This window comes from Pelophylax lessonae, assembly GCF_965119305.1.
Source record: "Pelophylax lessonae genome assembly, chromosome: 9".
NCBI classification, from domain to species: domain Eukaryota; kingdom Metazoa; phylum Chordata; class Amphibia; order Anura; family Ranidae; genus Pelophylax; species Pelophylax lessonae.
The window spans coordinates 43,609,781-43,634,013 of record NC_138776.1 but is presented as its reverse complement, the minus strand read 5'-3'; the positions used below and the strand labels follow the sequence as shown (position 1 = coordinate 43,634,013).

Below are 24,233 nucleotides of genomic sequence, written 5' to 3'. Positions count from 1 at the left end.
AGTTCTGGACTGCTCAATATCAGATCTACTGCTACGGGATGACCCTCCTGCGCAGGATCACGTATATACATGGGGGGTGTGATTTATGACAGCAGAAGATCTGATCTGCAGGTTCCAGGCACTGGATGTCCGCCGACACCCACCTGTCGTCGGTAAAACGCAGAGAATGGTGTAAACAAGGTGGATCTCCATTCTGAAAGGGAGGAAGGCATATTTTTAGCATTGAACATTGTATTAGTGTCACTGGTATCCGATTGTCCACCACAATATCGCAGTCCTGCTATAAGTCGCTGATCTCAGCCATTATTAGTATAAAAAAATAAAATAAAAATTCCATAAATATATACCATAGTTTGTAGACGTTATAGTGTTTGCGTAATCGGTATAGGCTTATTAGGATTTTTTTTACCAACATATGTAGCAGAATACATATTGGCCTAAATTTCGGAAGAAATTAGATTTCTTTCATTCATTGACGGACACAGCTCCTGATTCTTCTTAACCATTGGGTTATACTGCCGCCTACAGGAGTTAGACACTAGGCAGGAAAAAGCTTGACTACACCTATGGACAGTCCCAGGGGGTATACACCCACTCTCAGCTATAGGCACCCAGTTTTGTTACAAGCAGTGTCAGAAGAAAGCCAACTCCACAGAAGGGTGGCCGTAAATGAAGTAAGGACCTAGTTCCTTGCTGGGATCTCTGGTCCTGGCGATTATTTTTTAAATAAATTTTTTTTCCTATCTTTGTTATTTTGTTCCTGTGAGAATCTACAATCAATTGCCGGACTGGGCGACAAACTGGATTATCTAGATCCAGAGGGTCCTCTCAGTCTCGCCTGCGAGCGTGCGCAGGCCTCAGCTCCACGCTTGGTCGGCCGTGACATAGCCCCACTGGATGGGGGCTGGCCTGCAAGTCAAACGTTTTGTGAGGGCGCATAGGACCTGGCCTCGGCCTGAGTTGCAGCGTTCCTCCTGGCTGACACCCACATTCCAATGGAACGGTGGTCTGTCCGGAGTGGTGCCCACTCTGTTCCTGGTATGGTAAGTAGCTGTCCCCCTCCACTCCTGGATGGTTTTGGTGTGGACGTGGGCCCCTCCCTATGACGGTGGAACCCCCCCCCCCAGCCCCTCTAAACCTTCAGTGTTCACTGTGGGTCTTTTGCCCCCCCACTTTGGGGGAGCGACTAGTTTAGCATCTGCGGGTCCGCGCCTCATGCGGCCAAAAATTTAGGCCACGGCTTTCCAGCCTACTGGTTGGAAACTATGTGGAGTAGCCCCTGTGAGGGTGGCTGCCACTGCCTCCCGTTTGGGCATCTGGCTTCCCCTCTGCTGCCCCAGGGGGGTCGGCTTCGTTGGGGCTTGAGTCCAGGCGGCTGGGTGCCCTAAAAAATTTAGGCCGCAGCTCTCGGCCTACTAGGCCATGCGGCCGATTCGGGCGCCTCTGTTGGGGGGTGGCCCCAGTGACTTTGGCTGAAGCCCCCACTCTTCCTTTGGGCATCTGCCAGACTGGGATCTGTGCATTTGCGGCTGAGCCTCCACGAACATTTAGACCGCGGCTTGCGGCCTTCTAGGCCATGCGGTCAGCTTGGTGCATCCCTAGGAAGGGGTGGCGCTGTGGGGGTGGTTAATTTTTTGTTGACAGCCTTGCCACCATTATTGTGTGGGACACCTGCCCCTTTTTAGTTCTGCGGGACCATCAGGGTACCCTGCCTGCGCATCTGCGTCACGGCGGGTGGCCCCATCTTAAGGGGGCTATTTCCTATTATGCGGGCCTCTATGGAGGGGCTCGGAGGGCGACACACTTGTCCCCTTTTTGCGGGGTCCAATAGGTGGTCCATTGGTGGGCCCTCAGTTGGCATTCCTGTTTGCAGGATCGCAGTCGACGGCCCTTCAATGATTCTTGCATCAGATCCTGAAATTGTTTTGGCCGCCGTGGACGCGAGTCACCCTGCTCCTTTAGCCGAGCATGAAAAGGCGCTGGTGGATGCACTGTTTGTGTCAGTGCGTGAAATTTTAAAAAATCGAGGTTGCAGCTGATACTGTGTCGGAGGCGCCAATCCCTTTTGGCACTCGCAGGCCCTCCAAAGCGGCGTGGGTGTTCCCCTTTCCGCTTACTTTGACAACATTCACAAAACAGTGGGGTTGTCCAAAACGCTGTGGTTCCTAAGCGTTTTTGCCTTGCGCTATCCTTATGAGGGTTAACTGCTTAAAAGGTGGACAGTCCTACATGTAGCAGACTTCATTCTGGTTGAGGAGTCCCCGGTCTTTACAGATCCAGCTGATAGGAGGGCGGAGGCTCCGGCCGGCCATATGTTCGCTGTGGCTGGTTTGGCACTTAGGCCAATATTTACTATTGCCCTGGTCTCGCAAACGCTGACCGAGTGGGCTAAACTTTTTTAAACGCGGGGACCTGGAGGGGAAACCGCTTTCCCCTGTCTTGCGGTGCTGGCGGATTCGTTGATCCAGGGGCTACAGTTTATCTGCGATGCTTCTTTGATGTGGCTCCTTTGATTTTTAGGCTGTCTGTATCAGCGGTGGTCTTTTGGCGTATTATCTGGCTGAAATGCAGGTCTGCGGACCAGACTTCTAGAAAGCATTATCTGATCTTTCCCTTGTAGGGGATCGCCTGTTTGGAGCTTCGTTGGAAGACATTGTTAAGGGGCTCACAGGGGGGAAAAGTACTCTTCTTCCGCCGGCTACCAAGGGCAAGGAGCCCTGTCGTAGACATGGGCCACTCTCCTTGGCTCATGAGAGGTTTTTTCATCCCTCAGGGTCTTAAGACAAGGGATCAAAAGTCAGGGCCTCCACCTGAGGTTCCAAAAGGACCTCGTCTGGCAAGCCACGAGCGGGCTCTTCCTGCGGACAAGGCTGCATCCGCATGCAGGGGAACCCTCACCTGTATGTGTGGTGGGGTTACGTCTTTGCTGGTTTCCGGATCCATGAACCTCCATAGTAAAGACAAGTGGGTCCTGGAAGTTATTTGGCCAGGCTACAAGGTTGAGTTCTACCTTCTCCTCCGAAAAGGTTCCTTCCTTCCAACCTGCACGTCCCCAGATCGCTTACAGGGTCTCTTTGGTGCAGTGCAAGACTTGTTACTTTAAGGGGTGATTGTTCCAGTCCCGGCTTCGGAAATTTTTCAGGGGTTTTTACTCAAACTTCTTTATAGTTCCCAGGAAGCAAGGCAAGGTACGTCCAATCTGGATCTCCATGGCGCTAAACTGCTTTGTGCGGGTACAGAAGTTCCGCATGAAGTCCATTTGCACAGTAGTGGCGTCCCTTTATCAGGGGTTTATCTTCTCGTCTCTATCGGCATCAAGGACGCCTACCCGCACATTCTAATATGTGCCGGTCACCAACGATTCCTCCATTTTGCCTTGGGCGAGGAGCAGTGTCAGGTTGTGGCTTTGACCTTTGGTCTCGCCTCTGCTGGTCGGGTCATCACAAAACTGTTGTCCCCGGTGCTGGCATTGTTTGCATCAGTGGGGGATCGCAGTACTGGGGTACCTGGGCGATCATCTTCTGCGAGCGGAGACTCGACTCCTCTGATGGACATCTGGAGATTACTCTGCGAACTCTGAGGGAGTTTGGTTGGATTCTGAACCTTCAGAAGTCTGCTTTGGTTCTGTCCTCAAAATACTGGACTATCTGGGTCTGACTCTGGCCTCAGCCAGAGTGTTTCTTCCTCCGGAAGAACTCCAGACATTGCAGGAGGCAATTCAGCTTCTGTTGTTCAGCAGACGGTCATCCCTCCGGGCTTGCATGCGGCTGCTGGGCCTGATGATAATCACCTTTGAGGGGGCCTGTTTGCAGAGTTCCAAACAAGATCTCTGCAAAAGAGATTCTGGTGAAATGGGACAAGGCTCCACAGTCTCTAGAGGTGTCTTCTTTCTCCGGCGCTTCAATTTGGAAAATCCTTCTCCCCCTGTACTGGACGGTTGTCGCCACGGATGCCAGCCTGTCCGGGTGGGGAAGCGTTCTCAGCACAGATGTGCAGAGCCCAGACTGCCGATTATTGTACTGGAACTCCGAGTGATCAGACTTGTCTGGACAATTCATCTTCGAAAAGGCAGAAGTTGGGACTTTAAATGGAGCACCGATAATAGTGCCCCCATCCCTGGTTACATGGATAAAGGAAAGGTTTGGGACTTTGAATGAGGTGGAGACCAGAACGCTGGGAGACATGGGTGATAAAAACATTTTATTACTGTACAACATCAATAGACACACAGGCACTTCGTATTGGCCACACAGTCCAGAGTTGCTACATTATTGCCATACTGTGGGCGGTCTGCAGGGTGCACCATGGTAATGAATGTTGAATCAAAAACTTACTGCAGCAGTCATGGACCTAATATAGATCATGTGTTGAATCACACAGAATTGCAATAAAAGTTCAATAGGTAAGTAACTGTTTAAAATTGATTGAGTAGCGATTAATTTCTGTATAGTAGAAAAAATTGATGACATCCTTGTAGCTCTACGAGTTTCATGGCTAAATACCACTCTTCAGGAGCGGATGCCAAAAAACTCTGTAAAAAAAGTATAAATGTAAAAAAAGTATAATTGTAACTATTGATCGACTAAAATCGCATATATGAAAATAAGGAGGGAGGAAAGGGTTATCCAATCCTATGGTTACTTACAAGATGGCTGTCATTAACTAACAAAGTGCGGCTCTGTTGGCGCAGAGCATCGCATACGCCTCCCCCGGGAGCTGTGGTGGTCATCCCCGCAGTCCCGCACAACGCACCACACATATCACCATAAAAACGAAGTGCAGAGTAATGAAAAAATGTGGGTTGTGGCTGTGTTGCTGTGAAAAAGCAAAAAAACTACTAAGAGTCTGAAATAACAAAAGTATGGGAAAAATGGCATGTGTAGAAGTAGTGGACCAAAAAAGAACTCTCCACAGCCCAAAAGAAATAAAAAGAAAAAAAAAAAAAATTACAAAATAAATAAAATATAGGTAGCGATAGGAAATACTCCAAGAGAATCAGTCAGAATAACCAAGTAGTAAGTAGGTGCAGTATATCCAAGAATAAAAAGTATACAACAAAATATTAAAAATGTGGTTACCTTGAATGACTTCATCAAGTGTTATAGTAGTATACATGTGTAGTCTCTCAAATCCTGGGTCTAAATGATCTGTGGCAAACTAGGGGATATATATGTGCATCAGCACAATTTATCTTCAGTGGTGTCCGGTACGAATTCATTCAGACAAGGCCACGGGCATGTCTATGTCAACCACCAAGGGGGCACAAGAAGTGTCCTGGCGGCTCGGTAAGTAGCTGGCATTCTTAGGTGGGCTGCTGATTCGTTCCAGTTCTCTAGCACTTCTGCCATGACTCCTGTGCAGGATTGAGGCAGAAAGGATTCCAGTCATTCTAGTGGCTTCAGTCTGGCCTCGCCGGTCTTGGTACGCCGATCTGGTACGGCTGGTCACCAATGCTCCTTGGGGACTTCCTCTCAGGGAGGATCTGCTGTCCCAAGGTCCAATCTTCCACCTTGCTTTACAGTCGCTGGCTTTGGTGGCTTGGCTGTTAAACGCCAGGTGCTGAAGGATAGAGGTTTGTCCTCTAAATCGGTGATTCCTACGCTTTTGAAACTAGAAGATCTACCATTGTACGTGGAGTTTCTTGGGGTTCATCCTCGCTCATTCTCAGTGGGTCGGATCTTAACCTTCCTTCAACAGGGGAGTTGAACAGCAATTGGCCTTAAGTACCATGTATCTGCTATTGGCTTTGGCATTTTTTTCTAATTACCTTTGGCCACACACTCCCTGGTGCGTACCTTTTTTCACGGTGTCCGACATTTGTTACCTTCAGTGCGGCCCTGGGATCTTAATTTGGTGCTTTCAGCTCTACAGAAGCCTCCCTTTGAAAATAATCGGAAGCTTTTCCTGCTTTCGCTGTCCCAGAAGGTGACCTTCTTTTTTTTTTTTTTCTGACACCTATGCGCGCAGGGTGTCAGAACTGGCGGCGTTATCCTGTCGTTCGCCTTATGGTGATTCACAAGGGTAAGGTGGTGATTCGCCCCTGTCCGTCATTCCTTCCTAAGGTTGTCTCTGACTTTCATTTGACTGAAGACCTGGTGTTGCCTTCCCTGTGTCCCAGGCCTAAACATCCGAAGGAAATTGCCTTGCATGCCTTGGATGTGGTCCAGGCAGTTAGGGTGTACCTGGCAGCTACAGAGTCTTTTAAGAAGTCAGACTCTCTATTATGCTCATGGACAGACCTCACAAAGGGTTGTCCGCTTACACTGCCACCATTTCCAGATGGATCAGACAGATGGTGGTTTAGGCCTATTCCATCAAGGGTCAGGTTCTTCCTTTTCCTATCAAGGCGCACTCTATTAGGGCGCGTAGTGCCTCCTGGGCTTTCCGTCGTCGTGTATCAGTGACGCAGGTTTGCAAGGCGGCATCCTGGTCATCTGTGCACACTTTTACAAAGTTTTTATAAAGTGGATGTGTGGGCATGTGCAGATGCTTCTTTTGGCTGCAAGGTTTTGCAGGCTGCTGTTTAGAGGACTTGGTCCTCTTTGAGGGTGTATTGTTTTTCAGGTGAGCTCCAGTTGTTTATGGTAGAGCTCTGTTACCTGATCGGCTATGGTTAGCCTTGGGAATTTTTTTCTTATGTTTTTCCCATCCCTCATGTTTAACACTGCTTTGGGACGTCCCAATGGTTCAGAAGAATCGGGAGCTGTGTCTTTCAATGAACGAAAGAGAAAATGGGATTTTCGGCTTCTCATAATATCTATTTCTCTGATGTTCATTGACGGCCACCCCTCTGTGGATTTGGCTTTCATCTGACACTGCTTGTAACAAAACTGAGTGCCTATGGCTGAGAGTGGGAGCATACCCTCTGGGACTGCCCATAGGTGTAGTCAAGCTTTTTCCTGCCTAGTGTCCTACTCCTGTAGGGGGCAGTATAACGCAATGGTTAAGAAGAATCGGGAGCTGTGTCCGTCAATGAACATCAGAGAAATGGATTTTACAGTAAGTCAAAAATCCCTTTTTTTTTTTTTTTTTTTTTTTTTTTTTTTTTAATTTTTTTTTATTTCTTTATTGGATGTTTTATAGCAGAAAGTAAAAAACTGATTGTTTTTGTTGTTGTTTTTTTTTTTTTCTGAAAATCGTCTTTCTTTTTTTGTTCATAGTGCAAAAAAATTAAAACTGCTGTGGTGGTCAAATGCCACCTATTTGTGGGGGGAAAAAATGACACAAATTGTATTTGGGAACAGCGTTGCATGACCGCGCAATTGTCATATTCAATTAACACATGCTGTATCGCAAAAAATTACCTGGTCATGAAGGGGGTAAATCCTCCGGAGGTCAAGTCAGTTAAAGGGATGCTGGGGATGGGCTGGACGGGGTTAATATGGGCTAACCTATTACACATTTTGGTAAATTCTGTGAAAAAAAATAACATTTATAAAACTTTTTTTATTTGATTTTGCTATTTTCTTTTTTATTGAATTGTATGTGTATATATTATCACAGCAGAGAGAAGAATGTTACACTGCTTTTTTTTTTTTTTTTTGTGTTTCAGCCAACAACACGACTTCGTAGAGCTCAGCTTTCCCACCATCTCCAGTACCGGACCGAATGGGGCAATCATTCATTACACGTAAGATCTTCTTTGCTTACATTTCTTGATGGATACCCAAGATCTGTACTGAAAATATACAAACTGCCATTGCTTACCTTGCTCTGGATCAGTAGCTCAGATTATATTAGGTCCAAGCAACTGGCGTTTTCATAGGGAGGTCAACGATGGCAATCCCTGTATTTAAAGTTTTTACAGCAAAGTCCCCCTTCACTCTTGTGTGTGCATTTCATTGAGGTATGCTGTGGTAAAGCAGCCTTATAAATGAGCAGCCAGTGAAGCTAAGCACATCCTACACCAGGGCTTGACAAATTTGCTTTGAATCTAGGAGCCAGCTAAAATAGTTAGGAGCCAGTTTTTTTTTTAACTAACAGAGCTTTGTTTTAGACAACGGAGATGGCAGATCTTGACTTTGCACATGGAGGGGACTGGAGTAGCGCATGCTGCTGGGTGGGGCAGCTTTCTCACTGGGTGGTTTCAGAGGACGCGTGTCTCTTTGGGGCTCTCACAATGTGGAGATTTGACACTTGAGGTTGTTGGGGTTGCGGTTTTTGGTGTGTTTTGTGTGGCATGCTGTGTGGGCTGGACTCTGATCTCCTCCAGTGCAAAGTGCTGGGAGGAGGAGGAGGGGTGGGCCATGGTTCGCACAGATCGGCTGGTGCCGAGGGAGAGGGGTGTGTGGGGGAGCCTTTCTGCACGGAGGCAGTGGGTCTGCTGGGGGTGGGGGCGGAGGGGATGCCAGTGTGTAGAGAAGGAGAGAAACTTTGGCTCTGCTGCAGGTAAGTAGCAGAGCTGGAGTGTTTTTTTTTTTTTGTTTTGTTTTTAGATGTTGGAGCTGGATCAGCTGCCCAGCGCCCAGAGCTGCATATCCGAGGCATCGGGCAATGGGAGTTGACCGCACCTTGTGGCGGCAGTGAGTGGACAGTCGCTGTGATGTGGTTTCTGATAGCCATGGCGACCTGGGATTTGTCGAGCCCTGTCCCTACATATACACCCTGGTTACCCCCTATATACAACCCTCTCCCCTTCTCTGTATACACACCTGGGTCTGGTCCCCCCTTCTATATACAACCTGCTCCCCCTCTTTATACAAACTGGGTCTGGTTCACCCCCCCCTCCTCTATATACACCCCCCTTCCTCCTCTGTATACATCCTGAGTCTGATCCACCCCCCCATATACACCCTGTTCCCCCCCCTTCTCCTTCTCTGTATACTCACTGGTCCTATACACACCCTGGGCCTCGTCTGTGTTCCCATGTGAGAAGAGCAGAGTATACCAGCTCCTCGGGACACAGTGGAGCCCAGGCAGCTCCCTCGTTCCATCCACACCTCCACCGCGTGGTAGTACTGCCAGTCCACCCGCTCTGTCAAGTGGAGGCTACAGAGGGTGCCAGTTCCCCACCCCCACCGACCCCCTCCTACACAGCGTAGGTGAGCTCCAGGGGGAGCTAGGTCACCTTGCGGCTCGGGCAGGGCGGGCTGCAGAAGAGCCAGCACAGCTCCCCCAGAGAGATGCATTTCATTCTCAGACCCCGCTCGGGCATTGCGGAGGAGGAGGGGACAGCGGCTGCCTGAGAGGCCCCCCCCCCCCGGACATCGGGCTTGCTTCCGTGAAGACCAGCCAAGGGGAGAGAGAAGGATTAGCTGCTCGTTGCCCCCAGCTGCACGTCCGGGGCGTCGAGCAATGGAAATTGGGTGAGTGGGCTGACAGAAGCCCAGGCGCCAGGATGCAGTTTCTGGTTGCCATGGTGATTTGGCGAACCCTGCCATACACCACACCTGCAGCCCAAAGGAATCTGAAGAAACCCTTTCATATTATCATGTTCTGTACACTGGTGGATTTTTTTTATTGTTGGGTAAAGATTTCTTTATATTTGCAAGATTATCTTGGTTAACCCCTTTCCTGCTAGGCGTATGCAAATATGTGGCCTCAACGGAAGTGGGTTGATTGCCGTGGGATCACATATGTGCACTGCTGTGTCTGTGCTGGGAGCACGCCAGCTAAGTACTCACCCAAGCTGTCACTGACAGATCCAGGTCTTTTACTAATGATACTGAGGTGGGAGGACTGGCTCTGCTCTCGATTTATATTATCGCTGTTGTGAGTGGCTGTCAGTTATCAGTCACTGCCTAGCCTGTCCCTGTACTCTTTCTCCTCTTGTATTGAGAAAATGATACTAGGGCTGGACCGATACTGTTTTTTTATTGGTGAATACGAGTATTTACTGATACTGAGTACCAATACCTTGCAGTGTGATTTTTGTCAATACAAAAAAAAAATTGGCGCATATCTCACTGCAAAGAATCACATGCAATTTGAATAGGAATGTGGTGCGATAATGTCTAGATAGACTATGTTTCGCGAAGGCCCTTTTTTATGTTGTTGGTATGTTGTCTTATTCTCACAAAAAAAAGGTCTGGTGATCCTCCCCACATATTGTAGCCTACATGGGCATTCTATTACATATGTGACATGCGTACTTGTGCATGTAATCCTCTCTTTTGCTTTATGCTGCCTGTCTGTGGCCGCTATAAAAGTGTCCATTTTCTTTGGTTGTTTTTTTACTAACTACATGGTAGACACTTTTGACACCTAAAAAAAACCTTTTTAAACCCAATTTGCTTTGGTGGATCAAGTACATTGTGTACAAGTTTCGTCCTGAGCGTGGGGACTTTTCTGTATATGAATTTGGGACGTTGTGGGAGTATTTTCTTCAGTGTTTGGCAAATTTGAGGATAAGCTATTGTTTCTTTACTATATTTTCCACATCCTTATACTGTCTTTTGAAACCCATGAGAAAGGCCCACTCCATATTGTTTACAGTTTTCATCTGTTTGTTTTCAAGGAGTATCTCTCTGTTCATATTTTTAATTTTCATCTTCAGTGCTTCTAATTTTTTACTTTTGTATCCTTTTTATTCAAATCTTTGTATTAAAGTTTCTGTTTGCTCCTCATAGTCTTTATTGTCACTGCAGTTCCTCCCAATTCTCATAAACTGCCCTTTGGGCACATTCCCTGTTGCATAGGGAGCGATGTCCGGTGAGTGGAGTAGCAGGAGGGGGGCATGAGTGGAGACATCGGTAAACTGCATGCGGTTGCACAACCCTCAGGCTGTAATATCATGAAATATTGCTCCTTTTTTATTGATACCACCAAAAGGACCAGCGAGGAGAGCTGGAAAGTTTGGACTGAGATACTGCATAGGATTTATGGACTGTTCACTTTAAACACTGATCCCCTTGTATTAGTCCATGGTTTATGTATAAATTGTCTAGTGAAATTGGATTTTGACATCACTTGGGCACCTTTTATTTAGCACGTGCACTTTATAAATAATTGTAATTTTTTGCACATAATTTCTGCATATGCCGCACAATATTATTCTATATATTTTCTGTTTTTTGGTTTATGATACACTGTACTAGTTGTACATTGCACACAGACCAGTGCCAAAACCCAATTTTTACATAGGTTTCACAACATGCATTACCTTGGGAGCAGTGGCGTACCTAGAGCATTTGGCACCCTGGGCGGATCCTATATCTGGCACCCCCCCCCCCCCCCCACACACTTTAAAATGTAAAAACACCCGCAAAAATTTGTAATGTCTCCAAGAATATTTATTGCACAAATTTCCCAGCCCCCCTATCACAGTGCCCTTTGCAGTCTGCCCCCCCCCCGTCTCTCTAATCACAGTTCCCCCTTTTGCACTCTCTGCCTCCCCTGCACAGTCCTACCTTTGGCATAGACAGATAGCTAATACTATTATTAATGTGTTTAAGTTTGAGTAAGAGATTGGAGACATGCTAAAGGAGATAGTCAGAGACTACGGACCTAAAACAAAAGAAATCAGATACTGAGGACATGATACAAGAGATGGTCAGAGACTAGGGACATGATACAAGAGATGGTCAGAGACTGAGGACATGATACAAGAGATGGTCAGAGACTGAGGACATGATACAAGAGATGGTCAGAGACTGAGGACATGATACAAGAGTTGGTCAGAGACTACGGACCCAATACAAGAGAAATCCAAGACTGAGGACATGATACAAGAGATGGTCAGAGACTACGGAGGGGATACTAGAGATGGTCAGAGACTGCAGACAACACACAGGAGATGGTCAGAGACTGAGGACATGATACAGGGGATGGTCAGAGACTGTGGACATGATACAAGAGATGGTCAGAGACTGCAGACATGATACAAGAGATGGTCAGAGACTGAGGACATGATACAGGAGATGGTCAGAGACTGAGGACGTGATACAGGAGATGGTCAGAGACTGAGGACATGATACAGGAGATGGTCAGAGACTGAGGACATGATACAGGAGATGGTCAGAGACTGAGGACATGATACAAGAGATGGTCAGAGACTGTGGACATGATCCAAGAGATGGTTGGTCAGAGACTGAGGACATGATCCAAGAGATGGTCAGAGACTGCAGACATGATACAAGAGATGGTCAGAGACTGAGGACATGATACAAAAGGTCAGAGACTGCAGACATGATAGAAGATAGAAGAGCATTAGGGGGGCCGGAGAGCACAGGGCAAGCAGAGAGCACTGGAGGAGCTGAAGGGCGTGGGGGGGGGGGGACTGGAGAGAATTAAGAGGGGTTTGAAAAGCATTGTAGGGGGGTTGGAAGGCGCAGGGGTGGAGAGCACTGGGGGGGGACAGGGAAAACCAGGGGGATGGAGAGCATGGGGGGAACTGGAACTCACTGAGGGGGGAGGCAGGGAGCACAGGGGGGTGGAGAGCACTGGGGGAGCCAGGGAGCATAGGGGGGAGATGAAGAGCACTGGGGGGCTAAGGAGCGTCGGGGGGGGCAAGATAACTGAGGGGTTAAGAGCAGGGGGAGTGTTAAGAGCAGGGGGAGTGTTAAGAGCAGGGGGAGTGTTAAGAGCAGGGGGGGTGTTAAGAGCAGGGGGGTGTTAAGAGCAGGGGGGTGTTAAGAGCAGGGGGGTGTTTAGAGCACTGGCAAGTGTTTAGAGCAGGGGGGGGTGTTTAGAGCAGGGGGGGTGTTTAGAGCAGGGGGGGTGTTTAGTGGAGGGGGGTGTTTAGAAGGGGGGTGTTTAGAGCAAGGGGGTGTTTAGAGCAGGGGGGGTGTTTAGAGCAGGGGGGGTGTTTAGAGCAGGGGGGTGTTTAGAGCAGGGGGGGTGTTTAGAGCAGGGGGGGTGTTTAGTGGAGGGGGGTGTTTAGAGCAGGGGGGGGTGTTTAGAGCAGGGGGGTGTTTAATGGAGGGGGGTGTTTAGAGCAGGGGGGGTGTTTAGAGCGGGGGGGTGTTTAGAGCGGGGGGGGGTGTTTAGAGCAGGGGGGCTGTTTAGAAGGGGGGGGGGGTGTTTAGAGCAGGGGGGGTGTTTAGAGCAGGGGGGTGTTTAGAGCAGGGGGGTGTTTAGAGCAGGGGGGGTGTTTAGAGCAGGGGGGGGGTGTTTAGAGCAGGGGGGGTGTTTAGAGCGGGGGGGTGTTTAGAGCGGGGGGGGTGTTTAGAGCGGGGGGGGGGTGTTTAGAGCGGGGGGGGGGGTGTTTAGAGCGGGGGGGTGTTTAGAGCGGGGGGGTGTTTAGAGCAGGGGGGGTGTTTAGAGCGGGGGGGGGTGTTTAGAGCGGGGGGGTGTTTAGAGCGGGGGGGGTGTTTAGAGCAGGGGGGGTGTTTAGAGCGGGGGGGGTGTTTAGAGCAGGGGGGGTGTTTAGAGCAGGGGGGGTGTTTAGAGCAGGGGGGGGTGTTTAGAGCAAGGGGGGGGGGCTGGAGAGCACTAGGGGGCCAGCAAGTTGTATAGGAGAGGGGATGGGACAGCTGCATATAGATGATTTGATCTTTACATATTCCTCCTGCTGCCGCTAACTGACTGCAGGAGGGAGAGGAGAATCGGCCATTCAACAGCAGCAGGAGAAATACGGAAAGATGAATCCCTCTATATTATATCCAGCTGTCCCATCTCCTCTCCAGTCCAGACAGTTACACAGAAGGAGGCTGCTCAGTGCTCACCTTCTTCCCGCCGGCCGCCGCCCCCGCGAGCAGCGCGGACTAAAGGAGCTGCAGCTCCTTCACACTGACTGAAATTCCGAGCAGCCTGACACCCCCCCAGCGCGTGGCACCCGGGGCGGGCCGCCCCCCCGCCCCCCCCGTTAGTACGCCACTGCTTGGGAGCACTCTAAAGTGGGGTACACACTATAAGAAAATCGGACAAACGATTGTCCGATTTTCCTCGTTGTTTCACAGCAAATCGTAACCGATGAAAGAATGTTCGTACAAAAATTCGTATGAAAATTCTGGTACGACAAAGGCTTTTTTTGTTGTTTGTTTCTGATCATGCGCAGTCTTTTTTTTCTGATTTTTCTTGTACAAAAATCGTACGAAAACAGCCACATTAAACAAAAATTGTTCGTTTTTTGCCGTACGAGAAAAGTTTTGGAGTTTGTCCCTTTGAGACTTTTCGTACGAAAATTCTGAATCGTCTGTAGAAAGTTCTGTACACACTATACAAAAATCGTACAAAAATTCTTTGGATGAAAATCCTTGCCCGATTTTATTATAGTGTGTATGAGCCTTAAAAGGGGGCAACAGCTCTATGCACACTAAGGCTTCTTTCACACGGGCGCTCAGTTTTTTTCCTCCGCTGCGGCACTTTTTGTTTTTTTTTTTCACGGACACTGGTGACACTTGTGTCATCCGGTCCGTATGTCCGCATATCATCCCATCCGTTTGCGGATGATATACGGACATAATGTATGTCTGTGGGGATTGCGGATATCGGTGGATGACACCGCTGACATCCGATTTTGCATCCGTTCCGTTTTTTAAACTGAAGAAAAATAGGGTTCTGTTCCGTTCCAAAAAACAGAACAGAACTGAAAGGACACAAATCGGATGTCAGCGGATGGTCATCTGCTGACATCCGCAATCCCATTGACATGCATTATGTCCGTATATCACCCGCAAACGGATGGGATGAATATATACGGACATACGGAACGCCCTTGTGAAAGGAGCCAAAGCACTTTATTACACATTGGTGTTTATCTGATTTATACACATTTTAGCTATATAAATCCTGTATAATATATAACTCATTTCTATTTATTTATTTTTTTTCTTTTAGACCGGTTGATGAGACAAACAGAAAATTGTGTGTAAATGAAGTTTTCCTCTTGGATTCTGGTGCCCAGTACAAGTAAGGATGTTTTTATGTTTCTACAGGGTTTTGTAAGATGCTTTGATGGGATAACCATCCTTAAAGTGGAGTTCCACCCTATTTTTATACTTACCTCCATCTTCTCGCTCCGGGTCACCTGAAAAAGAAATGGATAATCGCATATTTTTTTTTTTTTTACTTACCTCGTAGCGAACAAAATATACTTACCTTACTTCCTTCTTCTTCCTTCCTCGGCCGCGGCCCGTCGTCACTTCCTGGCTCTGCAATGATTCCTGGGAGCTGGACGTCATAGCTCCCAGGAATCATTGCGCCTGCACCGGCCCCGACGTCAGTTCCGGGTCGCGCGCGTCATCCCCTTCTAAACAGCTTCTGGGCATGCCCAGAAGCTGTGGAGGGGTGACGCGCGCGACCCGGAAGTGACGTCGGGGCCGGCGCAGAGCATCGTGGGACCACAGAAGGCGGAAGAAGACGCCGAAGAGGACGCGCTGGCTTCAAGCTGCCCACATCTGAGATGGCAGCGCTGGACAAGACGTTTGCAAGGTAAGTATTTCGACTTGCAGGTAAGTGCAACCCGGGACAGATCAGAGGCTAGCCATTGTGGAATGCACTAGCCCTGACTGTCCCGGGGGTATTAAAAAAACAAAAAAACAAATCCAGGGTGGAACTCCGCTTTAAGAAATACACTATATGGCCAAATGTTTGTTGACACCTGACCATCGCATCCAACCTTATAACCAAAAGTATGAGGACCCCCCTCCAAATGGTTGAGTTCAGGTGTTTCCAGTAAAGAGAACTGTTGGTGCTACACTTCACAAAAACATTTACACTATTGAGCTCTTCCAACCTTGGGGTGACACTTGGGTGAAGACCCTTTTCATGTTCCAGCATGACTGTGCCCCTGTGTACAACGCCAGGTCCATAAAGACATGGGGGTTGATTTCCTAAAACTGGAGAGTGCAAAATCTGGTGCAACATAGAAACCAATCCGCTTCTAGTTTTTTTTTTTTTTTTTTGGCAAAGCTTAACCACTTGGCAACCGCCCTACTTCTACTAGTTTCACTGCTATAGGCCTGCCACTGTGTGCAGGATCACGTGTGTATGTGTGTGTGTATGTATGTATATATTTGTGTGTGTGTTTATAACGAATAACCACAGCTGGAGCAAATGGATGGGTAACGCGAACACGATGTCCGCCGGCACCTGCAAATCATTTGGTATACACAGGCACAATGGCAGTCTGCCTATGTAAACAAGGCAGATTACAGTTTTGTCAGCGGGGACTGCATGGATCCTGTGTTCCTGCAAAGCAGAGATATGGATCCATGTCTTCCCCTAGTACAAGCACCTCCCACAGTAAAACAGCAGCTAGGCACACGTTTAACCTTGTGATCACCCTTGATGTGAACTCCTTCCCAGCCAGTGTCATTAGTACAGTGACTGCGCATATTTTTAGCACTGATCACTGTATTAGTTTCACTGGTTCCCAAAAAAGTGTCAAGAGTGTCAGTGTCAGATTTCCGCCACTACGAGTCGCTGATCGCCGCCATTACTAGTAAATTTTTTTTTTAAAAAACTAAAAAAAAAATCTCATAGTTTGTAGATGTTCTAACTTTTGCGCAAACCAATCAATATACGCTTATTGTTTTTTTTTTTTTTTTTTTCAACCAAAAGAAATACATTTTTTTACATTCTTTTATTGGGTATTTTTTATAGCAGAAAGTAAAAAAAAAAATATATATATAATTTTTTTGTTTATAGCGCAAAAATTAAAAATGCAGTGGTGATCAAATACCACCATAAGAAAGCTCTATTTGTGGGTGGAAAAGGACATAAATTTTATTTGGGTACAACGTCGCGTGACTGCGCAATTGACATTTAGATGAACGCAGTGCCGTGTCGCAAAAAATGGCCTGGTCAGGAAGGGGGGTAAATCTTCTGAAGGTGAAGTGGTTAATTGAACAAGCTGAACTTAGAAGCTGATTGGCTACCATACACAGCTGTACCAGTTTCCAAGCGCTCCACTAAATAAACCCCATATTTGACCATCTTGGTGTGGAGGAACTTGTGTCTTGCACTTCATCCCTACTGAACACTTTTGTGATGAATTTGAACTCTAATTGGAAAAGCCAGGTCTTGTCATCCAACAATAGTAACTGACTGAAAGGGCACAAATTCATTGTATGGTAAGTCTTCCCAGAAGAGTATAGACTGTTTATTATTTTATTTAATGCCCTTTTTTGGAATGGGGGTCCAAAGGTCCAAAAAGTTCATATAGGTGTGATGGTCAGGTGTCTGCATACTTTTTGGACAGCTAATATATATATTTTTTTTACATAAAATTTCTCATCACCAAAACTAGTGGTAAAAAGGGTGGTTAGGTCTCTTACTAGAATAAGCTCACAAAACAACCCAAAAACATATAGATACGTTTGCATGAAGCCAACTTTGTTTTTTCTTTTTTTATGTATACAGTGCCTTGCGAAAGAATTATTCGGCCCCCTTGAACTTTTCAACCTTTTGCCACATTTCAGGCTACAAACATAAAGATATAAAACTGTAATTTTTTTGTGAAGAATCAACAACAAGTGGGACACAATCATGAAGTGGAACGAAATTTATTGGATATTTCAAACTTTTTTAACAAATAAAAAACTGAAAAATTGGGCATGCAAAATTATTCAGCCCCCTTAAGTTAATACTTTGTAGCGCCACCTTTTGCTGCGATTACAGCTGTAAGTCGCTTGGGGTATGTCTCTATCAGTTTTGCACATCGAGAGACTGAAATTTTTGCCCATTCCTCCTTGCAAAACAGCTCGAGCCCAGTGAGGTTGGATGGAGAGCGTTTGTGAAAAGCAGTTTTCAGTTCTTTCCACAGATTCTCGATTGGATTCAGGTCTGGACTTTGACTTGGCCATTCTAACACCTGGATATGTTTATTTGTGAACCATTCCATTGTAGATTTTGCTTTATGTTTTGGATCATTGCCTTTTTGGAAGACAAATCTCTGTCCCAGTCTCAGGTCTTTTGCAGACTCCATCAGGTTTTCTTCCAGAATGGTCCTGTATTTGGCTCCATCCACCTTACCATCAATTTAAACCATCTTCCCTGTCCCTGCTGAAGAAAAGCAGGCCCAAACCATGATGCTGCCACCACCATGTTTGACAGTGGGGATGGTGTGTTCAGGGTGATGAGCTGTGTTGCTTTTACGCCAAACATAACGTTTTGCATTTTTGCCAAAAAGTTAGATTTTGGTTTCATCTGACCAGAGCACCTTCTTCCACATGTTTGGTGTGTCTCCCAGGTGGCTTGTGGCAAACTTAAAACGACACTTTTTATGGATATCTTTAAGAAATGTCTTTCTTCTTGCCACTCTTCCATAAAGGCCAGATTTGTGCAGTATACGACTGATTGTTGTCCTATGGACAGAGTCTCCCACCTCAGCTGTAGATCTCTGCAGTTCATCCAGAGTGATCATGGGCTTCTTGGCTGCATCTCTGATCAGTCTTCTCCTTGTATGAGCTGAAAGTTTAGAGGGACGGCCAGGTCTTCGTAGATTTGCAGTGGTCTGATACTCCTTCCATTTCAATATTATCGCTTGCACAGTGCTCCTTGGGATGTTTAAAGCTTGGCAAATCTTTTTGTATCCAAATCCGGCTTTAAACTTCTCCACAACAGTATCTCGGACCTCTATTAGGCAAGTGGTTCCTTAAGGACAAAATATTCAAAGTCCATAAAGTTCTCAGGGTGGAATCATGCAGAGACCATGGTGTATGGAAAACTTAGTGTTCTGATGTTAATAAATAGAAACAGTGCTGTATAACACAGAATCTTCTTTGCTGATCCCACAGCAGCCACCAAGATCCTTCACCACACCGCTGTGCTCCCCCCTATAGAGTGAACATGTACCCTTAACACTTGGGTGAAGCGCTTTATTCAACCAGTGATCTTCCTCTCTATGATGGCGATCCACCTTAGTACTCAACTCCAGCTGGTAGAATAATGGTCAGCACCTCCTCCTCTCATTCTGTAGTCCCCCAACATGCATTTCCAAGTGGGAATAGAGCCAGGTTCACACGTCAGGGCTATCTCCGCTTCTTCTCTGGAAAATCCCATCCGCCAGGAATGGCGCAGAGCTCTCGATGACAATTAACTCGCGCTGCGGAAGAAGGACAGGGGTTTAATTCAGCTTATCTTCCTTCTCCTCCATGTCTCCATGGAGGAGAAGGAGAAGGAAGATAAGATGGAGGAGAAGGAGAAGGAATGGAGACATGGAGGAGAAGGAAGATAAGCAGAATTTTAGCATTTTATTGAGACAAATAGTTCTTTCTTTTGGTGGTATTTAATCACCACTGAGTTTTTTTTTTCTTTTTTTTACTAAGCAACCTAAAATTTTGAAAAAAAAAAAGTTTTTCTTAGTTTCTGTTACAAACGTTTGTGAAGAAGTTATTTTTCTCCTTCACTGATGTACACTGATGAGGTTGCACTAAGGGGCACTGATATGCTGCACCAATAAGGCCGCACTGATGAGGTGGGGCTGATGGGCCTTTATGAGCACTGATAGGCAGCAATGATGGGCACTGATAGGCGGCACTGATGCGGAGGCACGAACAAGCAACACTGGTGAGCACAGGTGGGCATCGCTGATGGGACTGCACTGATAATCAATGCATTGCTTTGCAGCGCAGACCCCCGTCAGGAGAGCCACTTATCAGCTCTCCTCTACTTACGCGCTGTTAGCATGAATAGAGGAATGCCAATAACCGATTCTTCCTCGTTATATTGTGATACGTCATAGGCTCTTTACCGTGATCGGAGATGCGGTGTGTCCGAGCAAAACACCGCACCACCAATCACCTCGCTGCACGACCCAATGGGCGCGCACGAGTGGCTTGTTCAGATGAACGTCGTATGATTTCCATTCAGAACAACGAAACCCCCGTCCGGCCATCATTTTGCTATAGGCCGGGCAGGAAGGTGTTAAACTTTATATGTGTGTGTATATGTGCATTTGTATTTAAAATGTACTTTTTTCTCTCTCTTTGATTGTGTTTGAAAGAGAACCTGATTAACTTTGACTTTGACGATTATTAGGGACGGTACAACAGATGTGACCAGAACAATGCATTTCGGAACTCCGTCTGAATACGAGAAGGTAAGGGATGTCCTCCTCTTATGATGATGGCGGAAGAGTTAGTGGACAGCTGTTTTTGGGAACATAGTTTTCTCCTTTCGGCCCATGTTTTTGTTAGATTTCCATGCTCTCTCTGCTTTCTTCTGATTGCAGTGTTCTCTTATGTTGTTTGCCTATAGGAATGTTTCACGTATGTTCTGAAAGGCCACATAGCCGTCAGCTCTGCTGTTTTCCCCAACGGGACAAAAGGTAGGTACTTTTGTTTGCTCTCCTAAAGGGAAATCTTTTGTGTATTTCTCTGTAGGGGCTCAGTCTGGGTTATAGTAACATATGCCTGAATGTATTTGCATGCTGTTTTTGTGCAGACCGGAGTAATGGGAAGCCGCTGAACATATGATCTGAGGTCTGTGATTTAAATGGGATAAGAAGGGTGTGTGTATGTGGGGTCATATGGGGCTTTTGTATTCAGAATTGATTTCTTTATTGTACACCATGGGACACAGAGCAGCCATAATAATTACTATCTGGGTTATACGCCATCTATAGGTAAATGGACACTGGCAACTAAAAACCCAGGAAGTCCCTCTCTATATAACACCTCCCATACAGGAATTACCTCATTTTTTTCGCTAGCGTTTTAGAGGTGATGCTAATATTTGGAGAAGCTCTCCATATTTTAAAGTTATGCTGTGGTCCCGGATAAAGATTCTGCAGGATCCAAGGGGCTTGACAATTAGATCCATCCAAAAGTTGAATACTAAAATGGATAGTACCTGCGGCTCAGTAGATGGAAGACTGCGAGGTGTTGCCTGTAATGTGACCCCCCTTGGGCGCTGGACCCTGGGATCCGGACCCTTGGTAAAGACTAATTCCAAAGGCGATCCGGCAGGGTGCCCTACAGGTCCAAGGAAGTGGCCCCAAGATTATAGGGGGACCTGGTCCTTGAAGGTCCACAAGTGACAGAACCTGCCGTGATTGGGTAAAGGTTGGATTCTAGCTATTAGCAGAGTCCTGTGGTGGGATTGGTAAGTAAGGTTACTTTAAATGAGATGCACTGTTACCTATATGATATTTAACAGATACTGGGTACCATGATTTATGTCTCCACGCCGCACAAGCGCAGTAAGGGGCGGAGGCGGCGCAGCATTTGAGGAAGTGTTCCCGACAGCGCAGGCTTCTGTAAGGCGCTAGATGGGACACAGAGCAGATGCAGCTGGGTGCGTGAGTCACTGTGGGTGGGTGGATGGATGCAGGCACTGACAAGTTTTGTTACTGTGGGGCTAACTGTGCTGTGTATTGTGTTAAGCTGATTACTGCTTAACACAAGGATTGAGTGCACTAAAGTAGTACCTCAAGTTTCTTGTCTGGAGCAATGTCCTTTCCGGAAAAGGAGTGGGGGGGGGGGCACAGTAGGAAGGCGCACAAGTGTGCCGCCAGCAGGATTGGAAGATCCTAGCCAAGCATCCTCTGTGTTAACCTCCCCTGAGAGGCCAGAGGCGACTGGCCAATCTGAGCCATTACAGTTGTCCGGTATAGTAGCTACAGCTAGTGCTTCTGTCTCAGCCTATGTCATGGACAATTTGGCGTCAGCTTTAGCTGTCCTTGAGGGAAAGATTGCTGGCATGACTGATTCAGTATCCCAAGGAGGGAGGAAACGTGATCCCCCCTCACCTGAGCAGCCCCTCTATTTTAGTACAGGATTGGGCAGAGGATGTGGAAGAAGTAACTGTAAATGAGCTAGAAGGTCAAGCTGAGAATTCCTCTTCCAGGGAGTCGGGGTCTGAGGAGCCATTTTCGACCTCTCAATCTCAGAGATAGTTAATTCAGTCTCTCATTGAAATGGTCCGGTCTGGACTTAAATTACCTCCCTTAGAGATTTCTGAAGTCTTTTTCTTCATTAGGCTCATTATGCCCTCTGCAGAACTCTCAGGCTTTTCCCTTACATCCGATTTTAGAGCAGATAGTGTATGCTGAATAGGATCACCCTCACTGGGTTTTTGTTCCTATCAAAAGGTTTTCTCTGTTGTATCCTATGGAGTAAAAATTCACAAAGAAGTAGAGTATGCCTACGGTTGATGCTGCTATTTCTTCTGTAAATAGAAATTTAACCTGTCCTGTAGACAATGCCCAGGTTTTCCAGCGGATAAGAAATTGTAATCTTTACTAAAAACTTTTTTTTGCTACTGCTTGGTCTGCGATACAACTGGCAGTGGCAGCTATAGGAGTTTGTCAGTCTTTGAAAAACCGTATTTAGCGGGTAGCCTAGAGTATTCCTGGCCAGGGGGAGTCTGCTGAATATTTAGCAGATTTGCCTTGGGCTTTGTGTTTTGCAGTAGATGCTCTTAAGGAGTCCATACAGCAGGTGTCACAGTTTGCTCTTCTGTCAGTACATATGTGGAGAATTCTGTGGTTAAAGAATTGGTCTGCAGAATTACCTTGTAAGAAGTTACTAGCTGGTTTTCTCTTTCACGGGGAAGGCCTATTTGGTGACGATCTGGATAAATATATCCAAAAGATTTCAGGGGGAAGAGTGAGCTTCTACCAGTTAAGAGGAGGAGTGAAATCCTTATTTTAAGGTGTCTAACGCTCAAGTACCCAATACTTCTAATCCTAGGCAGTTTCGACGGCCTCAGCCGTCTGGATTTAGAGCAAAACTTCCAGGGCAAGGGCAGAACAAACCCTGGGTCCGGAGGCCTACCAAGCCTAGCTCTAAATCTACCCTGTGAAGGAATGCCCCCACTCAGTCGGGTGGGAGGAAGGCTACTACAGTTCTCGGATGCCTGGGTAGAAGTGATTCAGGATAGCTGGGTTGTTTTCACAGTCTCTCAGGGGTACAAACTAGAATTCCGGGTGTTTCCTCATCCTCGGTTTTTAAGGTCCTACATACCCACAGATCCATTAAAGAGAAAATCCTTTTCTCAGGCTCTAGACCATCTGAAATCACAAGCAGTGATTACAGAGGTCCTGGATGACGAGAAAGTCAGGGGCTTCTACTCAATCTTTTCGTAGTCCCCAAACCAAACGGAGATGTGAGACCTATTCTGGATCTCAAAGCCCTGAACCAGTTTCTAAACATTTTACACTTTTCGAATGGAGTCAATTCGCTCAGTCATTACTTCTCTACAAGGAGGAGAATTTCTGGCATCCATAGACATCAAAGGGTGCATACTTACATGTTCCAATTTTCCAGGCCCATCAAAGGTTTCTGCGGTTTGCGGTGGAAGACAACCATTTTCAGTTCGTGGCTTTGCCCTTCGGGTTAACCACGGCTCCACGAGTGTTCACAAAAACCCTAGCTCCGGTATTGCCAATTTTAAGATCTCAGGGGATAATAGTTGTAGGATACCTGGACGATCTATTGGTCATAGATCAGTCGGCTTCTACTCTTAAGCCAGAATGTGTTCCGGGCAGTTCAGTTCTTAGAATGTCTGGGTTGGATTCTGAATTTGGCAAAATCAGCGTTGCAGCCCGTTCAGAGTCTAGAATATCTGGGTCTCCTTGTGGACACGATACAGGAAAGAGTGTTTTTGCCGCCAAGAAAGGTCGAAGCTGTAAAGGATCTTTTCCGGATTGTAAGAGGGAAAAAGTATCCTTCTGTACGTCTTTGCATGAAGTTGCTAGGGAAGATGGTGTCTTCATTGGAAGCAGTTCCCTATGCCCAATTCCATGCCAGACCATTACAAAACAACATTTTGTCAGCCTGGGGCACAAAGATCCAGGCCCTAGATTGTCGCATGTCTCTGTCACCAAGGGTGCGTCAGAGTCTCGGTTGGTAACCAGGATTTTGGAGATAGGGAAGTCCTTTCTACCAGTGGTCTGGAAGGTGATGACCACAGATGCCAGTCTCTCTGGCTTGGGGGCAGTTTTGGAGGATGCCACTGTCCAAGGGAAATGGTCCTGTTTAGAAAGGAGCTGCCATCAATATCCAGTTTGTTTGGCTCTAAGGTTCAGGAATACCAGACTATGGGGTTGCCCTCTCAGAGTCCAATCCGACAATGCCACGACTGTGGCCTACATCAACCATCAGGGGGCACAAAGAGTAAGTCAGCCCAGAAGAAGGTGGGTCACATCCTATCCTGGTTGGAGAAATTTGTACCATATCTGTCGGCAGTATTTTTTTTCTGGGAGAACTGGCAGGCAGACTTTCTGAGTGGCCAGCAGATGTTTCCAGGGGAATGGTCTCTGCATCCCGAGATCTTTGCATTGATTTGTCAACGCTGGGGGGTTCCGGACGTAGTTCTGTTGGCATCCAGGTTTAACAACAAGTTGGACAGATTTGTGTCCAGGACCAAGGATCCGCTCCCAGTCGGACTGGATGCCTCGGTGACTC

The 24,233-nt window shown here is 46.9% G+C and overlaps 1 protein-coding gene across 1 annotated transcript in view; it reads left to right on the top strand.

Annotated features, from left to right (window-relative positions):
- XPNPEP1 (X-prolyl aminopeptidase 1) overlaps positions 1-24,233 on the top strand; it is a 92,065-nt gene that overhangs the window by 44,847 nt on the left and 22,985 nt on the right. The window contains exons 13-16 of the mRNA XM_082269294.1: positions 7,553-7,630; positions 14,719-14,790; positions 19,864-19,924; positions 20,083-20,152. Of these exons, the coding sequence (XP_082125420.1) occupies positions 7,553-7,630; positions 14,719-14,790; positions 19,864-19,924; positions 20,083-20,152 (281 nt within the window). The remainder of the gene's footprint in view (positions 1-7,552; positions 7,631-14,718; positions 14,791-19,863; positions 19,925-20,082; positions 20,153-24,233) is intronic.